Below are 26,255 nucleotides of genomic sequence, written 5' to 3' on the forward strand. Positions count from 1 at the left end.
TGTCCATCTATATTATATTGTAAAACTTTATATATTATTTCTGCAGAAATTATTTTGTTGAAAAATATTTGACTTTGTTTGATTGTTAAATAATCAATGTAATCAATATGTGATCACTTGTATCAAATTTAACTTAATTGTACTGCTCAAATTATTGGACGTCATAATTGACAATAAAAAACTTTGTTGTTGTTGTTGTCATATGATTATACAATAATAAAAAAGTTTGCTTTGGCAAATATTTTGCTTTATCGTTTAATATTTTAGGTTTGCCTTACGTAAAAAAATACCAAATCAAGTATTGTATTTGAAACAGTACAAATAAAAAAAAGCATACTATATCTCTTAATTTTTTATGTAACTAAACTGAATAAAAACAAACAAAATTCAAATAATTATAACAAAACAGATGAATCACTGGACTTTACGAGACTTTTTAAAGTCACTTGATCATGTACTGTACTTTCATTGATTCTAAATTATGAAGAAGCTTATCTCTAAATCAACTTATGTAAATAAATGAACATAACCCAAATAACCTTTCATAGTTTTATTTTCAGTAGAAACCCTCAAAACCTATGTTTTCTTAAACCAAAGATGATTTTCAAGCGGGTTCAATTTAGTAATTTACTGCTAACCATGAAAGCAAACATATAACATAGTGGCTAGGAAAACCATTCAGATCTATTACGTTATTCAGTATGTGTATTTACAATGCATAAAATGTTAACAATAACGATGTAAAATGTGGTCATCTTTTTAAGCCTCTATACCAAATAAGTTGAAATGACTTGATGTTTTGATTTTTATCAGTTTAAATGTTTAATGGTGCCGGTTCATATAAAATTAAGACAAGATCATAATGTATTTAAAAAATGATTAATGTAAATGAAATGGTTTCTCTGTATAGCATAACCATAAAACACGTATATACACATGGTTCATTATAAAAATAATAAACAGATCTACACCTGTTTGTCTAATAGTTAAGTCAATAACGTTTGACTAATTGGAATTACTTTTGATAAACTGTATCATGACACATGAATAAGATAAAGTATCACAGAAGGACACCGTTTCTCTCCACAACATCACATAGATATTTGTTTATTCAGATGTAACGTTATTAAAAGTTATGAAAAATAGTAACACTAATATATCTTAATAATAGATTATTGGTGACATTTTGCTGTTTGTCTGTTCTATGGTCGGGTTGTTCTCTCTTTGACACATTCCCCATTTCCATTCTCAATTTTAGCATTGTAAATCACTTACAACTCCTAAATTGTACTGCAAATAAAACTTGAAAACTGCTTTAAGTAGATGAAGTACATGGTAACTCTAAAGAATTTCACCGATCTATTATTTTGGAGGAACAAACATTTTGAGACTCATTAAAATTAGGGGTAAAAAACTCAGCCTATGGAAAAAAAAATAATTCACTGCGATGTCAACAGGAAGTAGATACATTGAAAAGTTTCTAGTTCAAATTTCCGCCATGGTTAAGTGAAATATGATTAGATTACCGCGAAGAAGAACACTGTAGGGGTATAAAATTAGTTTAGTTTTGAAGGAAAATATTCACTGAATCGATTCATACAAGGTAGAGTATTTTGCATTGATTTATAGGATAGAAAAATCGTCCAAAGCGGAGACTATCGTGACTTAAACAAATTTAGTTAGCCACCTTCTTCTATTTATATGGATAGCCAACCTTCCAATGAATAGAAACAAGTGCCTGTGAAATGGCCCAAAAAAATAACTAGTATGGTGTAAAATCATTTAAACGGGATAACCAACGGTCTAATTTATAGATAAAAATCGAGAAAGCATTGATTACTTCCCCTGATATCTCATGCTGACTGTAATTCAGATTTTGTCATTAATTAATATAGTATAAAACATGTGGTACAAATATTATGTTGATAAACACAACATAAGTTTGTCTTGATTTAACTGAGTAATGCATTTATACTTTAAATCATTGAAAAATTGAAGTGCATTTCTTCTTTTTACACCTTCAGGAATTTGAAGAAATAATAAAATGAGTTAGTTTTTAAAACAATTTGCTTTTCTCTTTGACATATTCCCCACAAGTTGATTGAATCAACGGTCGGGATATATTTGACTTTAATCTCAGAACCAGACTGAGTATATCATAAATTTATAGAGAATAAAGAGATATTATGAAGATAACACAGACTCCTAAACTAGAGTGCTTTTTCAAAATAGCTGATGGACTATACATACATGTATATGAAAATGCCTGTACAAAACCAAAGTTGTTGTCCATTTGTTTGTTGAGTTTTATATTTTGATAATTCAATTGTTAAGGGACTTTCCCTCTCTTAATATTTTCCTCGGGGTCCAGTATCTTAATGATTCTTATTTTCACTAGATACACCACGGTCAAGGAGTTCAACCAGGAACCCCAGTAAACGTCCCGGTAAATGTGTTGTTATTTGATTTCAATTATTCAGGTAAATCAAATGGGTATACATTGCTAAATGTGTGATTATTTAAAAGTATAAAACGATAATTGTAAATCTGCTTCATCATAAATACAGAAGCGGGAAATATCAGTAGTTTTTACTGCCCGTCCTTTTTTCAAGAAATTTGCCAGTTTAACCTTTTTTATGGATTTGCATATGATAGGCCATACGAACTTTTATCAAAAAGATAAGAATATTGTATATTCATCAAAAATATGTGAGGGTGAAGGATGACGTCACTGTTAAAACAATCAGGTTTTCGTGATGTTCCCCTTCATTATTTCGTCACAGGTATGTCACTTTAGTAAAAAGGTGATTTGACTAAAACATCTGGAACGTTTGATATATGTTTTAATCAAGTGATCACTACATTATCACAGTTTTTTTAAGGCTTTAATTGTGATTTGGAAAACCAGCCCTTTCTTTTTTTAAGATTAATACATACTATCGACTATATCCTAAGGCAGAAGAATTTAATCTTTTTTTAAAAATCGCGCCAAAAATAAAATTGATTATGATTATTTTACGGCGCATCATCTGTTTTAGTAAACCAATTTAGACAACTTGATTCGAAATGTCCCATACCAGCTCCTTTCTCCTCGAAAAAAAACCAAAGCAAATTAGTGGAAATGCAAATTCTGTTACAAATATATATCAAGTCTAGAATTTTCTTTGTATGGCAAACTGAGTCAGGCTTATTGAACAACATTTGGTTAATTCCCTAAAACGTTCGTATTTATCCATACTAAGTATTAGCAGCATCGTGCATCAAAAGTTAACATATACTATTTACTTTAAAAAAAAAAAAAAAAACACAACGATAATGTCTCTTAGTCAAATGACCTTTTTAACATAATTAAATTGACTTAACAGAAATATTTCTTGGTGTAAACTTTAAAGAAATAATGCACATGTACCATGTATGTTTATTTTTCTCACCAGGAACATGTTTAATTTGGGAAAACAATCAATAAAGTTATTTCACAGCATATCTATGTATTCTCATTGGCTCTTAAATTTCCTTTTTGGGTACTTCCTGGAACAGAGACAACAAATTGTAATGAGGACTATATTTACGCCCAAGATTAAAATACCGGTTTCTTGGATGAGTTTTTACCAAAATATTATAAAATTGCATGAAAACTACATATAACAAAACTATAATTAATCCACTGTTGCCGAAAACTTCATTGTTTTTGTGTTTCTAGGATTTCCTTTTTATACGAAAGAATCAATATTTTTCTCTTATTTGATACTTATGGAGCCAAAACATTTGTTTAAATTTAAGTTCTTTTTCAGAAATCGAAAGTTTACCAAATCATTTAGTACTTAGCTATCCAGTTATTTCTGTAATATGTTCATCGTTCTTTATTTAAATACGAATTTTCAGTAAGCTTGATGATATTATATATAATACCAAAATAAATATACTTAATCACCAAATGATTATTCCATAAGAGATAAGTAAATAATGGTAACTCAACACATATACTGAAATTAAAGCATATCCGCATAATAAAATGTTGAATGCATTCGTTCAATGAAACAATGAAACATAGTTAAATAATATTGGTAACAAATAGATCTAATGATCAACAACAAAAACAACATTGTGCAAATTTGACTATTTGTCCTGATTTAGGTTCTCACTAGCATCATTTTCAAAAATGGTTGTTTAGTATTAACCACATAAAGCAGCATGACGGTTTAATGAGTGTTCTAAGAGGTTAAAACAACAGTACTTGTTTCACATTTCTGAATATGTCGTCAAGATGTAAAAATGCTTAAAGTGGCCCATAATTGGTTACCTCTTTCAAGAATTGAACAAAAGATTTCTATGGGAAGAATTACATAAAAATGTACTGTAAAAGAGAGGCGAGTGATAAAAAATGTACAATAAATGGTCTGATTCCTTGTGCGGCTTTGATTTTTGATAGTTTTTGACTTTTACATATTTTGACATGCGGCTTTACTTTTATTAATAGACACGTATTTTCGAAATGCGCAACTGACACAGACACATTGGTATCATTAATGTTATTATATATATGTGTGGTTAATACATAAACTCTTATAGAATAAAATAAAACCCTAAACAAACACGGTTATAATTTATTTACACATACTGATATTCTCAAACTTTGGAAATATAAATCCCTTTTTCAATTTCGAGATACCACAATTATGGTGTTATTGGCTCATTTATCATCATTTAACGAAAGTGAATGTTGTACAAAATGTTTAGTTTCTTTCACGCTAAAACCTTTAACAAAAGAATTGTATTTGACTTCTTCGATTTTTTTTTATCAAGACTGTTTTCACATACGTTTAATATTTAACTATACTGATGGGACATAAGTAAAGACAACTGAACAGTAGTATAACGCGTTTCGAAAGTCATAAATCGATTGAGACAAATATAAATCCTGGTTATAAACTAAAACCGAGGGAAACACATCAACTATTAGTGGAAAACAACGAAACAACAGAAACACTGAAGTGAACAAAAAACAAACGACAATGCAACACAGAAACGAACTATAAGATAACAACTGCCATTTTCCTGACTTGGTATAGGACATTTTAAGAAATACATTATTCCACTGAAACTATTAATCTGTTCTTATATGTGCCTAGTGTTGTTTTTCATTTTAAAAACAATAAAATTTGCTTCAATATCTAATTAGTTGAAACGAGGAAATTAAGATTCTCGTCAGTTGTAGTCATTTTTGATATTGGAATTTGTGGAATTTGGTAGTGCAGATAGTTGATATTGATAGTCTTAATTTTTTTACATCTTGTAGACTAGGTGCGATTTGGTGCATGCCAAATAGTAAAACACTTTAAAAAAAAAACACCGTACTGAAAACATACGAGCTTATGGTTAAGTGACAAATGAATAGAATGAAATTCAAAACAGTGTGGCTGTGGCCATTGATTGACACATTAAATTCATCCATTGACTTGGACAATTTACGTGAACGTTTGTCTGTAACGACCACTGTTCATGAAGTACCTACGATAGACATTTAAACTGTGGGGTCACCAAATGTTTCTTAACGCCTTTAATTATAAAATAATCCGAAAAATTAATCATGAATAACCTTTATGTTTTGATTTATATAATTGATATAAATCAAAACATCGTGTTATTTCTGATTAATTTTTTCGAATTACTTTATTAAGGTGTTGAGAACCTTTGGTGACCCCATAGTTTAAGTGTCTTTAAAAAGTACACAGTGAGCAATGGTCGTTACATACAAACGTTCACCTAAATTGTCACAGTCAATAGATGAATTTAATGTGTCAATCAATGGCCACAGCCACACTGTTTTGAATTTCATTCTAACTAGGTAGATACATAAAACATCTGAAGATATTTTTCAATTATGTAATTAATTTGACACTCAAACCTCAGTAAAGTCTGGCGCCATTGAGTTGTGTAATATGTACGAAACAAGAAAATGATGTTTGAGAATTATTAGTTTGGAATAATTGATTAGTTTAACAACCACTGGGTTTATATCGTATAATAATACAAAATCGGCTCTGTTATCCTGACATGAAACATCATTCAAAGAGAGATAACCATTATTTTTCTAAGATTTTGATTTTTTTGACGACAGTTATTGTCAATTTGTGCATATCACGTATTTGATGTTCGGTAGTTGTCGTTTGTTGAAGTGGATCATGAGTGTTTCTCGTTTCTCGTTTGTTGAATAGGTTAAACTGTTTGTTTTCCTGTTTGAATGGTTTTATACTAGTCTTTTGTGGGGCCATTTTAAACTTACTGTTCGGTAAAGATTGTTTATATCAGTCTGTAGTTTTATTTTTTTATAATCTATAAAAGTAAATTCTGCAGATATCTGTATATTTTAGTTAACACAAGGTTCTACAGCGTGACTGTCTGTGCTACTTAGTATCGGCTGTTTTTTAATTTTATTTAGCGCCATCAGATTGACTGTAATTAGAGCTGGAAATCATGTTTAAATTTTATTTTGTGGATTTGTATAGTTTTTAACTTTTGTCTAGATATTTGTAATTGTTTTTAACATACAGCCCTTGGATGGTGTAAACTTCCAAAAACAACGTGTATGGTGTAATGGTGTATGGCATATGGTGCAATGGTGTAAGGTGCTATGGTGTATGGTGTAAGGGGAATGGTGTAATGGTGTATGAGGAATGAAGTGATTGTGTAACGTGCGATCGGGAATGGTGTGAATGATAGTGAACGACCTTTCATTGGTTGCAAACGAAGTTTTTTTTTATTTCATTTTTTCGGATTGTAAGCATAAACATAATGAAAATCTTAATATTTAAAATTTAATTGCATTATGGGTAATTTCGGATCGTGTAGATAGAATGGGGAATGGTGTATGGTGTAAAGTGTAAGGTGTATGGTGCAAAGGTGTAACGTGTATGGTATAATGGTACAAGGTGTATGGTGTAATGGGGTATGGTGTATGGTGTTAGTGGGAAGTTTACACCATCTAAGGACTGTATGTACAGGGATGGATATAAATAACTGCTGTTAGATATACACCTTTTATTTTTAAGTTATATCGAGTTTTGTTGGAAAATGCATATACGAAGTCAGGAATGTTGCACAGGTTTTTCACATGTTGTGTTGCTTGGAAGCGCTTGATTTTGTCAGTTTTATGGAATTCTCTCCTTTACGAATCTGTTTCGGAGTTCGGTATTTGTGTTAAACTTGTTTTGAATTAATCATATCTGTTGAGAATTTCTTTTGGATGAAGATGTTGCTCAATGACTTCGAGACGTCGGAGATATTCAACGATCGAATCTTATTTAGAAGGACTATTTTATATTTTATATATGTTTTATCAAGACTGATTTTCGTAAAAATTTGTGCCGAAATGCTCTTCTAAACGCTTTAAGAAAAACACAAACCAATTATCACCAATAAATAAGTCTGTAGATACTTTTTATTATATATATATAGTGTACAGAATGTGTGAATACAAAGCAAAGGCAATACATATGTACAGATGATTTAATAGAAGCCAAAAGTTGAAAGACGCGGTTTTCATTTATGTTTTAGACTGATTCATGAAATGCTAAGACGATGCTCAGCTTTATAATGAACACGTTTAGTTTTAGTAAAATTAAAAAAAACAAACCTGTTCAGATATGAGGTTTCTTTTTTTTTAAGAAGACATCTTTGTAATGTCCAGTGTCTGATCTCGACAAACACAAAAAACATCATTTTGAACAGTAGTTTACAAATATGACTACATAGTTACACACTTCATCTGATAGATTGTGAACAAGTGAAGAATTGAAATTCAAATTGTCAAATTATTTCAAAAAAATTCAAATTACATACACACCATTAACTGTAGTTTTTATTTATTTTTCGTATTTCTTTAAACTTGGGACTGCAGCTCCATGCATCTTAATCGAAAAAACTTTCGTTTTTTTTTCAAACTGACCATATGAGTTCCAAAATGTCCCATTTCTGATAGAATTGGAAGCTGATATGATTGAACTCAGCTAATTAAATAGATTGAAAAGGCTGTAACACATTATTGTATTAGTCATGTGTCAACGCCGAAAAAATAACACGATTCAATAAACCGTCTGTTTTAACAGTAGATTGCATTATATTTGTTATTTCTAAAATGTGTTTCGTTAAATCTATGCACTCTTGATTGTGACGTGTTTGTAAACTACAATTTCTGAAACTCAGAGGCACTATGTGATTTAAAACATTTGAAAACAAGGAGAGTTGTTTCTCTTTGAATATACAATGTACTTTGGCAATATGATGGAATTTGTTTAAACTAGACTACATTTTTATCTATGGCCAAGGTCACTCTATATTTTAAAAACGATTGATTTGTGCATTTAAAGAGGGGGCAAGGGGGTTCCAATAACAGCAAAACAGTGAATTGATTTGGCTTAAAACAGATAACAAGGAATTGAAAAGGGATAAAAACAGATAACAGTAAATGAAATTTTAAAATCAATACGGTCCAGGACCAATCCAGTAGATCTTATTATATAACTGGTTTTATGGATCTAGCTAGGCCTCAACAGAGTCATATACATTGTATATACATTTTAATTATGCTCCTCACCAGGAATCCCTTGCCATATGTTTCCCTTTTTGTAAGATTAATAATTGATTTGAATTTTATATGTACGCATGGGGATATAAGGAACATTTTCACCATTTATATATACGTAAATTTCAAATTCGAACAATTCTTAATATCAAGCAAAGCAATTAAGGAAAACATGGATACCTGATGAGGATAAGCCTATATCCTTACAGCTTTGCCAGAAACACCTTTTATATTATGTTGTGTACAAGTTATAATTTTGTACAAATTATGATTTGTACAAAAAAAGTATACAAATTACAATTAGTACAAATTTTGGCATTTGATAGATCAATTTTTGTGGTTTGGTATTTTTTTTTTCAAAATGAAGCCAGTGACACCTTATAATAATTTGATTTTCAGAATATTTTTTTTCTGAAAGCACATTATAGAAATTTTTTCAATGACCACATAATAAACCTTAGTTATAAGATACAAAAATACTCAGATGAAGACAGGAAATGTAATTGATACAGGCATGCCAATTACATGTACGAATAATTCTGATAATATAATAGAAATTAGCTCAAGTGACTATTCTGATAATATTATAGAAGTTGGCCCGAGTGACAATTTGAATGACACCAAGTGAAACATAAATCATGCATCTTATATGAAATTATTGAACATGGAGAATTTGGGTACCGCATTGGAACAGCTGTAGAAGTATTTAAATGATTGTGTCGAGAAATTAAATTGTCTTTCAGCAACAGTTTCTGGACTTCTTTTGTCGCTATGTTACAAAGCTTTAAAAAATGGTGGTCACAATCTCTGACATGGAAATGCAAAGAGGAGGAGTAACATTTCTAAATGTGAATGCATGAAAGCAAAATATAATGTAATTCCCAAAGCCATTATTCACTCTCATGCTTAAACAAATGACATACAACTATTTTTGTATTTTGCAAATAAGTATTTTAAAGATATGTGGTATGATTGCAAATCAGACATATCTCAAAAAAAAAAGAGACCGAGTGACACAGAAATTAACAACTATAGCTCATCCTACGGCCTTCAACCCAAATCAACTATAAAAGGCCTCGAAATGACAATGTAAAACAAGAATCAAACGAGAAAACTAACGGCATAATGTATGTACAAAAATGAACGAAAAACAAATATGTAACACAACACAACAAAAATAATGAACAACAAACGTAGTACACAGCCACAAACAACAACCACTGATAACAGGGCTCCTGACTTAGGACAGGCACATACAAAATGTGGCGAGGTTAAACATGTTATTTGGCGCCCTAACCTAACCTGAGACAGTGGTGTAACAGTACAGCATATGGTTTATTATATGGTCATTGAATGAAAATTCTATAGGGTGTACCAATTTTTTTTTATAATTCCGTACTATAAGTTATTGTAATAGTGAGAAGTGAATCTTGGTCAAATTTTGTTATTTGTACAAAAAATGTGTACAAAGTCAAAATACAAATTATAATTTGAACAAAAAATGTGTATGTACAGCCAAAATAAAAATTATAATTTGCACACTTAATGGTACAATTTATAATTTGTACAAAATGATACATCTAAACACATGTTCATAGACAATGGAATGGATTACAAACGATACATGTAAAATAACATATAATGGAATAGTCCTAGACCTGATTGATTTTAATATGTTGATGTGATGTATCTGACTGGAATCCTTCTGCAAATACATGAACACCATATTACCAGTGGAAAGACCCAAAAAGATATATGAAGATGTGGTATGAGTGAAAAGGAGACAACTCTCTATCCAAGTCATAATGTTCAATTATCTTCAATTTCTACTATTTGGCTGTCAAAAATTGCTAACATTCTACTTTTCAATAACAGTTAACAGGAAATACATTCTCACAATAACAGATGACAAAAAAAATAATAGTCCTATAACAGCTAACAAGGAATAGGACAATAACAGCTAACAGTAAATACATTTTCAGAATAACAGATAACAAAAAATTAAATTACCCCATAACAGCATAACATTTAAACCCCTTGCTCCTCTCTTTAAAGAAGCTAGTGTCGTCTAAATAATAAATAACTTTTCCTAAGTCAAGCACTTGTTTAACTGTTCTTGACATTTTGCGTCTAACGCACACTGGACTTATCTTGTACGATTCATAGATTCGATATTAAATATGCATCAGGAATTTGTGTGTATTCAAATTTAGACGCCTTCCAATTAACAATTTAGGCGACTTCAAAAGACACTATTGACGGTCTTATAACACGATATAATCATAAATAGATATAAATAGATAACGAACATTTGCTATAAAATTTTTCGAAGTCTGGTTGATATAATATTATATATAAAGTTTAAAAATGAGTTAACCCTTGTTTTTACCTGTCTAAAATTAGCTTTCTATGATCGATTAAGTCAACCTAATGTATATGGTAAACCCTTGTTAAATTTTCAAAGTTGACTTTTTTTCATTTTAATAATTGAATTCGCAAAGTCACATGAATACGAATTAAATGAGGTCGAATTATTCAGTTGCAAGTGCATTATTCATCAGAGATGGGGCTTTGCTTATTTTTACAAAATTGAACCAAACTTGCTGCTATAGCAAATACGTATTTCAACATTTCATATTCATTAATGATAATAAAAATCAAAATAGTAGCTAAGGCTCTCTAATCCCTAATTATCAAAGATAAAAGAAAACACACAATATGACAATATAATACTTGATCAGTAACTTTTAAGTAGTGTATATCTTCCTGTCGATACTATGTCGTCACAAATCCATCGTTTTCCAGAAGGATATTTCAAAAGCGGATTGCTGCTTACAAAGAGGCAAATGAATAAGGGGTTTTAATATAAATATTCAGGTAGGATGGAGTTCATTAAAATAATAGATCAAGTATGACGTGGTTAATCCATGAATACCATGGATATGTTTCATATAGTCCTGTTCTCGCCTTCCTCGCTTATATTCTCGAAATAAACCTGGGAGCATCAAAACAGGAGCCACCAGTCGAGGTGGTACACTTACTGCTTATTTATACAAAATACCCCGGTTTAAGTGCGGGTCGTCACTGAAGTACTGAAAAGAAATACAAAAGGATAGAGTGAACCCCTACAATAAATCCAGATTAAAAAAGTTCATTAAACAATCGCGCGTTAACAACATCAAACTATAATTTTAGAAAAAAAACAAGAAAAATGTAAAAAAATCTTTTGCAAGTCATAGCTTTGAGTATGCATTAAACAGCTAAATTCGCATATGATAGTAGGTGAAACATATATACACTTTCAGCATGTAGGTTACGAAGCAAACTTTTTAAAGTACCTTGAATAAAAAAGAAAAGTTCAATACATAAGTTTAAGAGGTTTCAAGTTGGTTAGCTTTTGGATCAATTGATTAAAGAAGCAATACATATTAAATTCTAAATTGAGTATCAATCACTTTATTTATATTATGTGCCTTTCAATTTAAATATTTTGATAGAAATTGATACCATTGCATATTTATCAGTTTAGTTTTGGCAACTATTCGATAAATTTTCACTTAGATATATTCTTCAAAATCGGCATTCTTGACAAGGGTATAAGCCATGTATTTATTTCCATTTCCTTGTGATGTTTTATCAATATTTATCATTATCCGTAAAAAATATATGCACTTAGAATTGAACAAGGTTATTTAAAAGTGATATATTATATCATGAGCAAATAAGTAACTTTCACATTGCAATAATGGACCACTTTTAAAAAAAGAACAATTAAGCCCCTCGCTCTAATTTTCATTGTATATACCTTTCTATACAATAACCGAGACTTAATCAACGTTCAGTATCGATTGATGTTCATGAAATTTAGCTACTTGTGTGCAGTTAGTTGAGTACTATTCAGTCGTTTGCAGACAACTCAGGGCGATATTGATCTTAACAGGAAAATGCTCATTATCGAATATAGACTGAGCTGATATTAATTGACTGCAAACGAATTGCCTAGGCCAATCTGAATTCCTCTGAAGTCTGAAAACCAATAAATAATATGTTCTTCAGTCTTTGACATGCTGTTCAGCTCTAAATAACCTTTCAGATAAAATATTATTTTCATGATTTATGATAGCTCCATCAAATATTTCCAATGCAAGTACGGATTGTATGTATATAAATATGAATATCACACATGTATTAAAGTTGGACCGTCCTTCTATATTTGTACAGAAACAATAGGAAACTTGAAATTTACACTAGTTGTGCTATTAAATGAAATTGCATTTAGTATATACTGAGAGATTACAATAGAACATTCTCGATTACATTCGTTTTTTTAACCTTCGTTCATTCACGCCACCAAGCTGTGGCAGACATTTTATTTTAATATCCGCTCTAGTATAATATATCAAATCTTTTGCAAATAATGTTTTTTTTTTCAGGTATTTGTTACGGATATATATGTGGTATGATAACAAATTAGACACGAATCCATAAAGTGCAGATGATGTAGACGAACCAAACGGTATTGAAAGATGAAAACCAATTTAGACTTAAACCTCGATTTGTCATACACGGACAACTAACTACCACATTTAATGACAAACGAGACGATTTTATTTTTGAAATTATCGATTCCCCCCCTTAAGAAGCAATATACCAAAAAAAAAAGTAAAAAATCACAAAAATACTGAACTTAGAGGAAAATCAATTCGGAAAGTCCATAATCACATGACAAAATCAAATAACAAAACGCACCAAAAACGAATGGTCAAGAACTGTAATATTCCTGACTTGGTACAGGCATTTTCAAATATAGAAAAACTTTACTTGCATATGAGATACATTTTCCCAACTTGTTGGGTATTCATGAGCATACACCAACTACTCAGACCTTGTAGATAGTTATCATAGGTACCAGGATTATAATACAAACACCAGGCGCGCATTTTGCTACATAAAACTCATCAGTGACGCTCAGATCAAACAAGTTATAAGGCCAAACAAGTACAAAGTTAAAGAGCATTGAGCATCCGAAATTCCAAAATGTTTTGCCTAATATGGCGAAGTTAGTCTATTCCTGGGATAAGAACATAAGTTTTAAACGTTACTAAGTTGGTAAAACAGGGGTATTTCAAAGAATATTTCGCCCAATTTCTTAAAAAAATAATATCGGAAGGTACTACTGCCTGGTTGATAAATAATCCGTATCAGATTCACACATATTACGTATTATGAATACGACTTTTACTGTTAAGTCTATTCTTCTGGTGGTATCCATTTGACGTGGCTCTGTACTTATACATCCCGTCATTGGGGTTTTGGTCTATGATAATTGCTGTATTCTTATATTTTGTTTTGCTTATCTGCTTTTTCTGTATACCTTTTTATGTTTCTTGTTTACATATGACGTGGGTCTGTACCTATACATCCTGCCATTGTTCTATGCTATTTTCTGTATTCTTGTCTTTCGTTTTTGTCAATGTGCTTCGTATGCTTTGTTTATTGTTTGTTCATATATCGGTTTGTTTTTCATGTGATTAAGATAGTAACACAACATTGACTGTTGTTCCCCTATTTTTTTTTACAATATTAACTATTGTGTCTGGTTTTTTTTTGTTCACGCATCGTTGTCAATATAATGGATTTATAGTGAGATATTTAGCTAGCTATCAAGTCAAGTTAATTCACCATTTTATTCACTAGAAAATGCATGTACCAAATCAAGAATATGACAGTGGTTGTCTATTCGTTTGATGTGTTTGAGATTTTGAGATTTTGAGATTTTGATTTTGCAATTTGATTAAGGACTTTCCGTTTTCATTTTTTTTGGGAGTTAATTTTTTTTATTTTGCAGTTTATCATACAGTAAAGCCTTTTCTAGTGGGTTTTTACATGCTGTTGTTCTGTTGAAAACTTACACCATCGTTTCCTGTTATTGTGAAATGACGACTAAACTCTTAAAACATATTTAACCCTGGCATCACGCTGCATATGACTGTCAAAAGACAAGGAGGTTATAGTACAGTGGTTTGGGTATGTTTCTGTCTACCTTAACCAAAAGCCTCCGACAGATTATTAGACAGTATTGGTGATTTGTGCTTGTCTTATTGCCAATTGTATCGCATACATTCTCCTTATGTGTGGTATTGATAATTTGTCAAAGGAAGTTAGATTTGAGGTACTTCTTATTGAATATGTCCGCCTAACCTTTTTAAGCCAAATCCAAAGACGCAGTTATATAAATGAAAATCTTGAGAACCAAACCATTTAGCTTTCAATGAAGTCGTTGTTCGTCTTTTGTATGGTTCATATTTGACTTACCGTGGCATTTTATAGTTAACTATACGGTATGAGATTTCTTCATCTCAGTGATTTTATACTACTAGTAATGTGAAAATATTTTCGTCAACCTCAAATGAGTGAAATCTTGCTTTTCACAAATGATATCGGATGTGTTCCTTACGTCGTAACTACAATCCACTTCTCTTTCATGAATGAGACCTACCGAATTGGACTATTTACCAGATTTGTTATAACATGAGCAACACGACGGGTGCCACCCTGCTTACCCTTCCGGAGCACCTGAGATCAACCCTAGTTTTTGGTGGGGTTCGTGTTGCATATTTTTTAGTTTTCTATGTTGTGTCATGTGTACTGTTGTTTGTCTGTTTGTCTTTTTCATTTTTAGCCACGGCGTTGTCAGTTTATTTTCGATTTATGAGTTTGACTGTCCGTCTGGTATCTTTCGTCCCTCTTTTAAGGAATGAATATTTTTGACATATGTATTTGTAATCGACAAAAAAAAAAAAAAAAAAAAAAAAATCGTCGGTTTTTGTTTGTTGTGTAATTTTATTAAAAACTTGATTTTATGTTTATGTTTTGGACATTTTTATGACTCAGAGTAATCATATTTGCTTTTCTATTAATTTTTTATAAAACAATCGTCCAAGATACCATTGAACTACACGATTTAAGTTATTCAAATAGTATAGGTGAATTCAAAAGTATAAGTAGTCTATCAGGGTAAAGGTTCTCGAGTAGGATTATTTTACTTTAGATTGTTGTTTATTAGTACATGATTGAAGTTCCAAGTGATATCAAAACATTTATAGAAAAATGATATATTCCAATAAGATTTATTGTCCTATTATCTTAGTGTATGTATTCCTTCTTTGTAAAGCTGTAACGGGTAGTTATTGTATCGTGGAGGACAGATGGGCTCCATGGGAGGCATGTAATGATACTTGTGGAGGACAAGGGGGACTGTCACCACTAGGAGTTCAACAAAGGCAAAAATATATTGGTTGTGATAGAACAAAATATAATTCCCTCATAGAATGCTTGAACGGCTGCAACATTAAATTCAGTTGGTGGCAGGCAAATGCTACAGAATTTCAGTCGTGTCGGAAATGTATGATTGGAGGAAAATTCGATTCTCAACAGAACAGTTGCATTTGTCCTAATGGATATGGTGGCGCATGTTGTGACGGTAAGCAAGAGTTTTCAGATGTTTTTGAGAGTAGTAAGCGCTTTAAAATCAGGTTTAATCCACCATTCTCTACATACGAAAATGCCTGTACCATATCGGGAATGTGACAGTTGTTATTAATTTGCTTGATGGGTTTGAGCTTTTGATTTTGCCATTTGATAAGAGGCTTTCTGTTTTGAATATTCCTCGATTTCAGTATTTTTGTGATTTTACATTTTACATACTTTAAATATATATATATATATATCCGCTTTTTTTAATACAGTGTAACGTAGTTCAATAAATGTCATCGTCTAGAACTCAACAAACTATAATATCATATCATTTTTATGTGTTTAATTTGACAATCAAACACAATGCATACTTTTAAATAAAAGAACAGACGAAGATATTTTAATCAGTTTTCAAGTTAGAAATGATAAATATTTGTGTTTGTTTTTCATAGTCAAAACAACTACATCAATGACCACTTCTTCTACAACTACTACTACAACTACATCAACAACTGATACTGCAACTTCTACGACAATATCCGCCTCAACGACTGCAGCGTCTACTGAAACAACTAAAACAGCGACCATAAGTGGTAATTATTAAGTGTTACAATAATATAACATTCATTTATTGATACAGTATGATTACTATGCAATGACTTGTTGACTTGCATCTTATGTTTCTTATTGTATGTTATATAGAAATAAGAAATATGGTATGATTTCCAATGAGACAACTATCCACAAAAGTTTAAATGAAGTGGATGTAAGGATGAGGTTATTAATAACTTCGAGTGAATCATCTTTGTTTTTAAGTGTAAACACTGGATAAAAAGAAAAAAAAGATGTTTGGATGAGTAAAAAATTACTGTGATTAAACTTGCATATCTTTTAAAAGCGAAATTCTGGTATCTATGATGAGTTAAGATTTACTTAAATGTGGTGAAATCAAATTTGGTGTTTTTGTATTGTTTTGTAATTGACTTGTGATTGTGTATCATTGAAAAACTACAAACCTTAAGTCAAGGATTAATAATCTGGAGAGCAAGGTAAGGTCGTCAACAAGGATCAAAACCAATATCATTTAGAAAAACAAAGAGGCACCTCCATGACAAAATGTGACAATATTCAAAGGAGGAGAGATTCATGCTAAGATAATACAAACGAAAAAAAAGATTAGGTAGATATAACACATACTATAAATAACAAACTCATGACTTAGGACAGGCACGTAAAGAATGTTAAACATTTTTGTCAGAACTTAACCCTCTTTTTTTGGTAGAATGGTAATAAATGATAATAATCAATGTTTTCATGTTTTGTTAATGTACATAATATTTATTTTATTGTAATGACGTCATACAAAATGAATGGAAAGCATGGCTTTGCGCAATTCTACACTTTAAGTATCGACATAATGTTTTATATCTATGTTTTCGTAACTTCTTTTGTATTCCCTCCAAGATTTTTCACTATCTTTCTTATCTTTCATTTCGTGTTTAAGTTTTAAAATGCTAGCTACCTGCTTTTTTACATACACAAGGGTGCATATCTAATTGGCTTTTCTCTTACCATAACTAATATTTGAAAGCGTTTCTAAAGTTCGAAAAAAAATGTAAAATAATGTATGAAACAAAAGGATACAATTTAAGTAGTTTGCAAAACAAACACAATGTACATGAACAATACTGTTTTATGTGTTTGTAATGGTATTTACACATGCTCTGTGGTCCTATGTACTCGGTTTAGATTATTTGCATAATTTGTATTCTTTAATAAATAAAGATGTATAGGTAGAAAAAAATATTCAGAGACAACTGCATGTTTTATTGATAAATGTATTTGGTAACAAGGTTGAATATTAATTACAAGGCAACTGAAGTACAAAATTGCTAATGATTGATACAATTGAGCAGATTACTTTTGCACTTACAGACAAAGATCACTGTGCAGACCAACCATGTCAGTACGGAAAATGTATAGACGAAATAGATGACTTCTATTGCGATTGTATGATATTTTTCAACGGCAAGACGTGTAACAAATGTACGAGAAAAAGTTTGTTATTTCAATAATTTAATAATCATTATATTATTATACTAGTTAGTAATACCATACCATGCCAGCTGTCAAACTAAAATCAAACTATTTTCATTTTATTATTCCTGGTAATGTGATTAATAGCATTGAAAATGTGCAAGCGTTATTAAAATACAACACGACATAATAATAACACACAACTGTCAGGCGCGGTTTCCTTTTCATGCAGTTTTCATTGGTCGAACAGGAATTCGTGATACTGCTGGAGCACCCGAGTTGTACCTGTACTAGAAGTTTTAAGCTTGTGTTGTTCTTTTTTGCTCAATTTTTAGTGTATTGTAAATTGGTCGTTTGCTGCTGCTTGCATTATCTGCTGTAATCAGTCTCTAAATAACTTACAGTTTTCAATTGCAAATGACAGGGTTCTATTTTTGAAAAAGAAAAACCATGTACCATGATGATTATAAAAAAGTATAAAAATAAACGCATTTGACATATCAAACGTTAATCTAATATTGACATAGCGATTGATCAATCGTAATATGATGTCAATGAGATCCATAACAAATGACAGGCGAGATTAACGATATATTTATTTTAATTTTAATAACGTTTGTGTTGGGTTATAATATTATTTATATTGTGTGTTAGTGGCCTAATACGATATATATGGGGTCAGTGAATTCCACATTGGTGAGAGCGTAGCTCGAATCCTCATATGGAATTTACTGATTCCATATATATCGTATTATGTTACTAGCACACTGTTAGCGAATTTATCTTACGAACTGTCTTAACATGTGGTATTTAGACTATTGACCTATCTAAGTGACTCGGAATTCTCTTGAACAGAATTTTAATGTGCGTATTGTTATGCGTTTACTTTTCTGCATTGACTAGAGGTATAGGGGAGGGTTGAGATCTCATAGACATGTTTAACTCCGCCACATTTTTGCGCCTGTCCCAAGTTAGGAGCCTCTGGCCTTTGTTAGTCTTGTATTACTTTTAATTTTAGTTTCTTATGTACAATTTGGAGTTAAGTATGGCGTTCATTATCACTGAACTAGTATATATATTTGTGTAGGGGCCAGCTGAAGGACGCCTCCGGGTGCGGGAATTTCTCGCTGCATTGAAGACCGGTTGGTGACCTTTTGCTGTTGTTTTCTCTATGGTTGGGTTGTTGTCTCTTCTTGACACATTCCCCATTTCCATTCTCAATTTTATTCAATACTAAATATTAGGAACCAAATTCAAAATTTCTATACAAAAACAGCTATCATCAATATAAATGTGTTTTATGAATTTATTTCAATCTTTCATCATCAATTTCTACGTCTGTTAAAACCTTTAGCATTTTTCCTCTCCAACGTGCTGTTTTTAAAAAGGGGTGTATATATTTTTTTTAGTTTGAAAGGAAAGTAACTTCATACTAACACCATATGTTTTGGACACCCTATATCAAACATATAGTCACCACGTGTAGTTCTTTGAACAATTATATTCCCATACATCTATGGCATGTAAGATACCGTACAGCTACGTTGTTTTCGCCGTTGTAAAATTTCGCGATTTACTTGAATAAAGTATACGAAATGTTTTGGCGGTTTTCATTTTGGCGGATTCATAACTTTGATCAATACTTTATCATGTACACTTTAAATTGGAGGATTTTAATTTAGCGATTTTTTTCTATCCGCGAAATTAAGCGAAAATTTGCACTCCTCGAAAATAACTCGCTATACGGTTATAGATGATTTTATTAAAATGATAGATTTTTTTTATCAAAATTATATATTTTTTTAGTTTTGAGGATTGATATTTCAACAGACAAGACAGTTAGCATTATCTTCTGGTCAAGTTGTATTTGTACTCGAATGAATTCATTCAGAACCATCTTTAAGACAAAAAGAAAAAGCAACTTTCAAATACTAGTTTACTGATGATGTCCTTTCCCTGAATAAACCATATTTCATTTAGTACTTGCATCTCATATAAGTCACTGAACTGGAACATAATGATACTACTGATAAACTACTTCATATCTTGATCTTTTCCCTGATACTGACACAGATGCTGCACACTACAATATATGACAAATGGGATGATTTCAACTTCCAAATTATCAATTTTCCGTTTATCAGCAGTAACATACCCTTTGCTCTGTCGTATGGTGTTTTCACATCTCAATTAAAACGTTATGTTTGTGCATGTTCACACTATGCAGACTACGTATACATATACAGGACCGTGAAAATTAAGCAGAAACTGCTGCATCAGAGTTATGAGGAGGAAAAATTAAAAATGACACTCCGTAAATTTTATGAACACCATCACGAATTGGTTCATCTATACGATATGATTGTGTTTTAAGCATCTGTGTCGTCTGTCTACTAAGTACCGAACGTGACCTATTTTCGAATATGACTGTTTTGTCCAGTGTAAATTTGAATTGTTATATGTTGTGTCTCGGTATTTGTGCATGAAACGTTCATGCGTTTATTTATGATGTCTCTGTTGTGGTTTCGGTTGGAAATTTTTAAATGTTTTATCGTATGTGGTTTACATTCTGTGCATTTCAAAAATGTCTTTTTTGTTAGTAAAGTCGAATTAATTTCCATGTATTGTGTAATTCTAAATGATTATAACGTCGTTACAGCATTTATTTAAATAAGCCTTTTAATACCGTAATAATCATGATAATCGTTTGGACTAGTATTGTGTAAATAATGGTATGAATTCAAGATAATATATTCGTTACAAAAATACTTCATTGTGTGTGATGTACTGTGTTGTCGTTAATGGATTATGTTTCTTTTTATTCTGCAGTTTAAATGATATAACGACTTTTACTATTTGTGCATTTCTCTGAGATGAGCTTTTTTGCGTTTGATTGTGCTATACTTCTGACACGTGGTAATTAAATTTTAGCAATATTTTGTTGCGTTGCCCTATAAGCGAGGTTTGCCTAGCCGTAAAACCCGGTTCAACACACCATTACTTCTTAAAATATGCATTACCAAGTCAGGAATATGCAATTGTTGTCAAATTGCACTTCAGTTTCTGTTCTTTCGTTGTTTTCTGCTCTTGTAGTTGAAGTGTTTCCCTCTGTTTAAGTTTTTAACCTGGATTTGTCCTCTCTCAATCGATATATGACTTTTGAGCAGCGGTATATTACTGTTGTCTTTATTCAACTGTTTTTGATTATTGCAAATAAGAAAGGGTGGTGTTATAATTCATTTTTTTTCTTTTTCTTTTACAACACTTCTAGTATTAAAACGGTTATGAGAATAAAAATTGATTATAAATTGGTATATTGTGGAACCCAAAGCAATGTGCTGTTTTATGTGCTGTCTGAATATGAAAGTAACAATTGTTTTAGGCGTAAAGCCTTTGAATGATATAGTTACCACACAAAGCACAATATAATATGTACTTAAATTATGAAAAAAGTCCTATGACATTTGAAATTTAACTTGCCAAAGGGACCATAAATCTAAAACGTCTGCACGAAGTAAGAAATTCTTGCAGATTAACATTGATTTCTTTTAGCATCAGAAACTATATGTTTTGTGAACATATCAAAAATATTTTATCACCTATATGAACACAAACCAATGAAACTTGACAGACATGGCTAAACACATAATGTTATTTTTTTGTTGACATATTCAAAATTCAAAATCATATATACATGTGTATATCAAAGAAACGCAATACATGTACCTCTTTATTGTTATTATGTGTAATTGATTAACTTGAACATGAATGCTTTTGTAGTGACTCCTTTGGCCATAGCTTTCGTATCGCTTGCAGCTTTAGGGTTACTACTGATTGTTTGTTGTTTTTACTGGAAAATTGTAAAAGTGTAAGTATTTAATCAATTATTCTTTACATACTCCATCTTTGGCCTAAACAGGCAATAAATACAGATTTGGAACGATGGGTCGAATGTGTTATGCTCTGAATATAAAAAAAAAATGCATAAAAATTAATTCGGTAGGTTTCATTCAGGGAAAAGGTCACAGTATTGTAATCACGACATTTGGAACATATTAACTATCATCTGTGAAACAGATATTCATAACGATCAACCAACTCGTGATGGCGTCCTTAAAACTTACGAAGGGGTGAGATCAACTTTATTACTTGAAACTCTTGGTTATAAGCTTCCTTGTTAGGCCCAACCCACTACCAATGAAATCATGACAGGGAATACAAGCTCTGGATTATTGTATTTACTTGAAATATATATTTCGTATATAGATACTGCTTGAATGTTGCTACATACAAATGCAAAGTGCACAATTGGCAACCAGAAATCGTCTCTTTTTTAGTAAAGTCATTTTTTTTCCAGTTGACCGTCATTGTGAATTTATAGATTCTTGTTAAGTTATGAAGCAGATTTAAAAAAATGCAAACAACACGTTTAATAATTTCATGCGTCCGACACGCTTTTCTGGATTTACCTTCAGCAGGAACGCTCAAAGCCAAACATTTGAAATCCGAAGATGTTTAAGTGTATCTTTTTTATCTATACTAATCTGAAGCTCGATGGGTAGCTGTATTCAACCCAGTCACCAAATCTAGTATTTTTGGAACAATCGCCGAGTTTATAGATTGAGATGAAAGTGTGTTAAATTAGAGGCTTGTTAAACCCTTTGGTAAATGCCAAAATCATGTTGTTATTATTTCTATATTGAAGATGTAAAAAAGGCAAGAAGAGAAAAGTGAAGCCCGTGAAAGAGAGAAATAGACCAAAACCAATGACAAGAGCACCACGTTATGATTGGTAATTACGACCGGTGGTGTGAGATAAAAAAGTGACAGTCAACTTCATGGATATAGGATAGAACTGACAATATTTCCTTACAAATAATGTTAAAATCTTTAACTCTTAGAAAGTCTTTTAAGTTTATCATTCTGAAAATTTTAGCATATTTTTTATTATAATAATAAACAATTTTTTGTTATTTTGTTGTCAGTTCCTCTTTTTGCCCATAAAAATTTATACATGAATAAATAAATTTGGTGTATTTACTGTCTTTTGATTGGTTAAAATTATTAGTTTTATTTTCAATGTTGTCAATTTTGATGGCTACACGTTGTGTATTCATACGCCAACATTCGTGTACGTTGTTATTGTTAATATATATAATATAAAAAGTTCTTTGAGCCTTATTTCTGATAGAAATTTATTTTTATAATGGCATTGCAAAAAATTAGATTTTATAATTTTTTCACCAAAGTTATTCCCCTTTTATATATAGTATTCATATCAAAACATACATGTAATACAAATAACAAACATCAATTGGTTGCATGTGTAAGTTGTCTTTTCGTCATAATATCATATCAGTTGATATTGATGTATGGACGACCACATAAAAATATAATAATTGAATAAGTCTATCAAAAATATATATTTTTGAAAGAATAAACTTTAATTTGATATTGGATTATTAATTGACATGACAGTAAATATCTTGTCAAGCCCTGTTGTTTGTGTTAGTCCTGATATCTTGTCAATGCTGCACTAACAGATGTGTGCTAAAGGGTAATTAATTGTAATGTCTATATCAACCAAAGTATTTTGTATGATTGGTAGTCATTGTATACAAAGTGCAGTATCTCATCATATGCTTATTGACCCCAAAGATATTGAACAAGTTTATTTAACAATTTGTTACTGACTCTTCAACAAGTAGAAAACAAAATATCAAAGGTTGAAATGAAAGGATTGTTTTACTTTTCTAGCTGTACAAATTCAATTATATGTGCCTTCAGCATGTTTATGTAAATTTATTTGCAATTCAAAATGTCGAAAACAAGCTCTGTACGGCATGATCTATATACATAGGCAAAAGTTAATAAGAGTTCAGGATAAGACAAACTAACAATGGAAATTTTTTATTGGAAGAGGTAAATCATATCACAAATATGTAAAGTAATAATATCAATAATATTAAGTTGCAATTCTGAAAATTCATAGTTTCACCAACGAGGTTTTAAATCAAGCCTTTGATAAAAGAGGGACGAACGATACCAAAGGGACACTCAAACTCATAAATCTAAAACAAACTGACAACGCCATGGCTAAAAATGAAAAAACAAACAAAAAACAGCACACATGACACAACATAGAAAACTAAAGAATAACCAAGACGAACCCCACCAAAAACTAGGGGTGATCTCAGGTGCTCCGGAAGGGTAAGCAGATCCTGCTCCACATGTGGCACCCGTCGTGTTGCTTATGTGATAACAAATCCGGTAAATAGTCTAATTTGGTAGGTCACATTCATAAAGGGGATGTAGTTACGACGTAAGGAACATATCCGATATTATTTGTGAAACGGTTATTCCATAACGGTCAACCAACTCGTGATGGCGTCCGTAAAATTTACGAAGGGATGATTTCAACTTCACCATTTGGAACTCTTGGTTTAATAGCTTCCTTGTGAGCAGCAACCCTCTATCAAGAAAATCATCATAGGAAATGCAAGCACGGGAATATCGTATCAATTGGGAGATATATACCCCGTATGCAGGTGCTGCTGGAATGTTGCTACTTAGAAATGGAAAGTTCTATGATAAATAATATCCATCTCCACTGACAAAAAATAAAATCGGGGTAACAAACTAAAACTGAGGAAAACACATTAAATATAAGAGAATAGCGACACAAGATTAAATGTAACACACACACACACACACACACACACAGAGAGAAGCGGACCAAGCACCAGACAAAATCCTTTGAGAACAACAAACATAACATCAAAACCAAATACATGAATTTGGGATAGACAAGTACCGTAACATGTCTTATAGTAATGTGAATTCACACTCTAAAATAAGAGAAAACAAACGACACAACGTTAAAGTGTAACACACAAAGAAACGAACTATAATATAACAATGGCCATATTCCTGACTTGGTACAAGACATTTTTCAAGGAAAAATGGTGGGTTGAACCTGGTTTTGTGGCATGCCAAACCTCCCTCTTTTATGGCCATGTGAAATATAACATTAAAATGACAACACAACATTACAGGACTACAATATAAATAAATAGGAGAACACAATTGACAAAGAAACACACGAATAATAGCTAACAAAAGGCAACAAGTTTAAAAAAAAATTTAATACGCCAGAAGTGCATTTTGTCCACACAAGACTCACAAGTGACGCCCAGATACAAAAGTTTGAAAGCCGAAACAAGAACAAAGTTGAGCAGTGTCGAGGACCAAAAGTTCAAAAAAGCCGTGCCAAAAACGGCCAGGGTTTTCTGTTAGGTACCAGACAGAAGATCCCTATTATTTAGAACAATTCATACTTTTGCAAACAGTAAATTTTATTAAATGCCTATACAAAAGATGTAAATGATAAAACTGAAGTATTAGCTAATTACAGGAAACAACCGAAATACATTACATAACCCGACAAAATGCAACACATCCGAATAAGTTTAAACCTCAACGCCAAGTGACGTCATATTAGAAATTGTAAAAAATGACAAACATATGACGTCACATTTGAATTAGTAAAACAGATCATCAAAAAATGAAAAATGACGTCACATTTGAATGAATAAGATAGAGTTAGGATTGATTAAGATTATATTTGAACTAAATACTGATATTACATTTAATAACAATGCACATTTCAATACTTATTAATAGCAAACTAAGGTAGCAATTAACTGTATCATATAGCAATGTCCGGTTTGTTTTGAATCTAACTTCAAACGTAAGTAAAACATTGTACAGATTACGTTGAACAAAATCAAATCCAATAAATGAAGGCGGTGATTAATTTTCTTTATCATAACACATATATGCATGAATATAATAGAAAAGTCGTCAACACATTTGACAAAATCCGATGAGAATTACAAATATAACATTCAACATTTAAACTAAATACATGAATTTGGGATAGACAAGTACCGTAACACGTCTTATGGTAATGCGAATTTACACTCAGCAAAACAGTCACAATCGGGAATAAGTCACGTTTGGTAATTAAAGATTAGACGACGTAATGACAAACCACAATCTACCATGTAGTAAAAATGTCCCTAGCTAGTTTGGTCAAAGACACCTCGTATGGATCCACCAATTGGTGATGGTGTCCATAAAAGTTACGGAGTGTCAATTT

At 31.3% G+C, this 26,255-nt stretch overlaps 1 protein-coding gene across 1 annotated transcript; it reads left to right on the plus strand.

The window, feature by feature from the left end:
- Window positions 1–15,665: 15,665 nt before the first annotated feature.
- Window positions 15,666–22,993, plus strand: LOC143051260 (uncharacterized). Its single transcript, XM_076224246.1, has 5 exons — window positions 15,666–16,064; window positions 16,510–16,650; window positions 17,993–18,103; window positions 21,875–21,962; window positions 22,800–22,993. The coding sequence occupies exons 1-5, from the start codon at window positions 15,692–15,694 to the stop codon at window positions 22,888–22,890; spliced, it is 804 nt and encodes a 267-aa protein (XP_076080361.1). The 5' UTR covers window positions 15,666–15,691; the 3' UTR covers window positions 22,891–22,993.
- Window positions 22,994–26,255: the final 3,262 nt, after the last annotated feature.

The sequence above is a fragment of the Mytilus galloprovincialis genome, chromosome 1, assembly GCF_965363235.1.
Source record: "Mytilus galloprovincialis chromosome 1, xbMytGall1.hap1.1, whole genome shotgun sequence".
NCBI classification, from domain to species: Eukaryota; Metazoa; Mollusca; class Bivalvia; order Mytilida; family Mytilidae; genus Mytilus; species Mytilus galloprovincialis.

Bases quoted from the DNA above. Each gene is read 5' to 3' on its own strand.
- LOC143051260 (XM_076224246.1), top strand. From the start codon at position 15,692: ATGATATATTCCAATAAGATTTATTGTCCTATTATCTTAGTGTATGTA. The intron at 18,104-21,874 runs GTACGAGAAAAA...ATGCTTTTGTAG, and splicing joins CGGCAAGACGTGTAACAAAT to TGACTCCTTTGGCCATAGCT. The intron at 21,963-22,799 runs GTAAGTATTTAA...TCTATATTGAAG, and splicing joins TACTGGAAAATTGTAAAAGT to ATGTAAAAAAGGCAAGAAGA.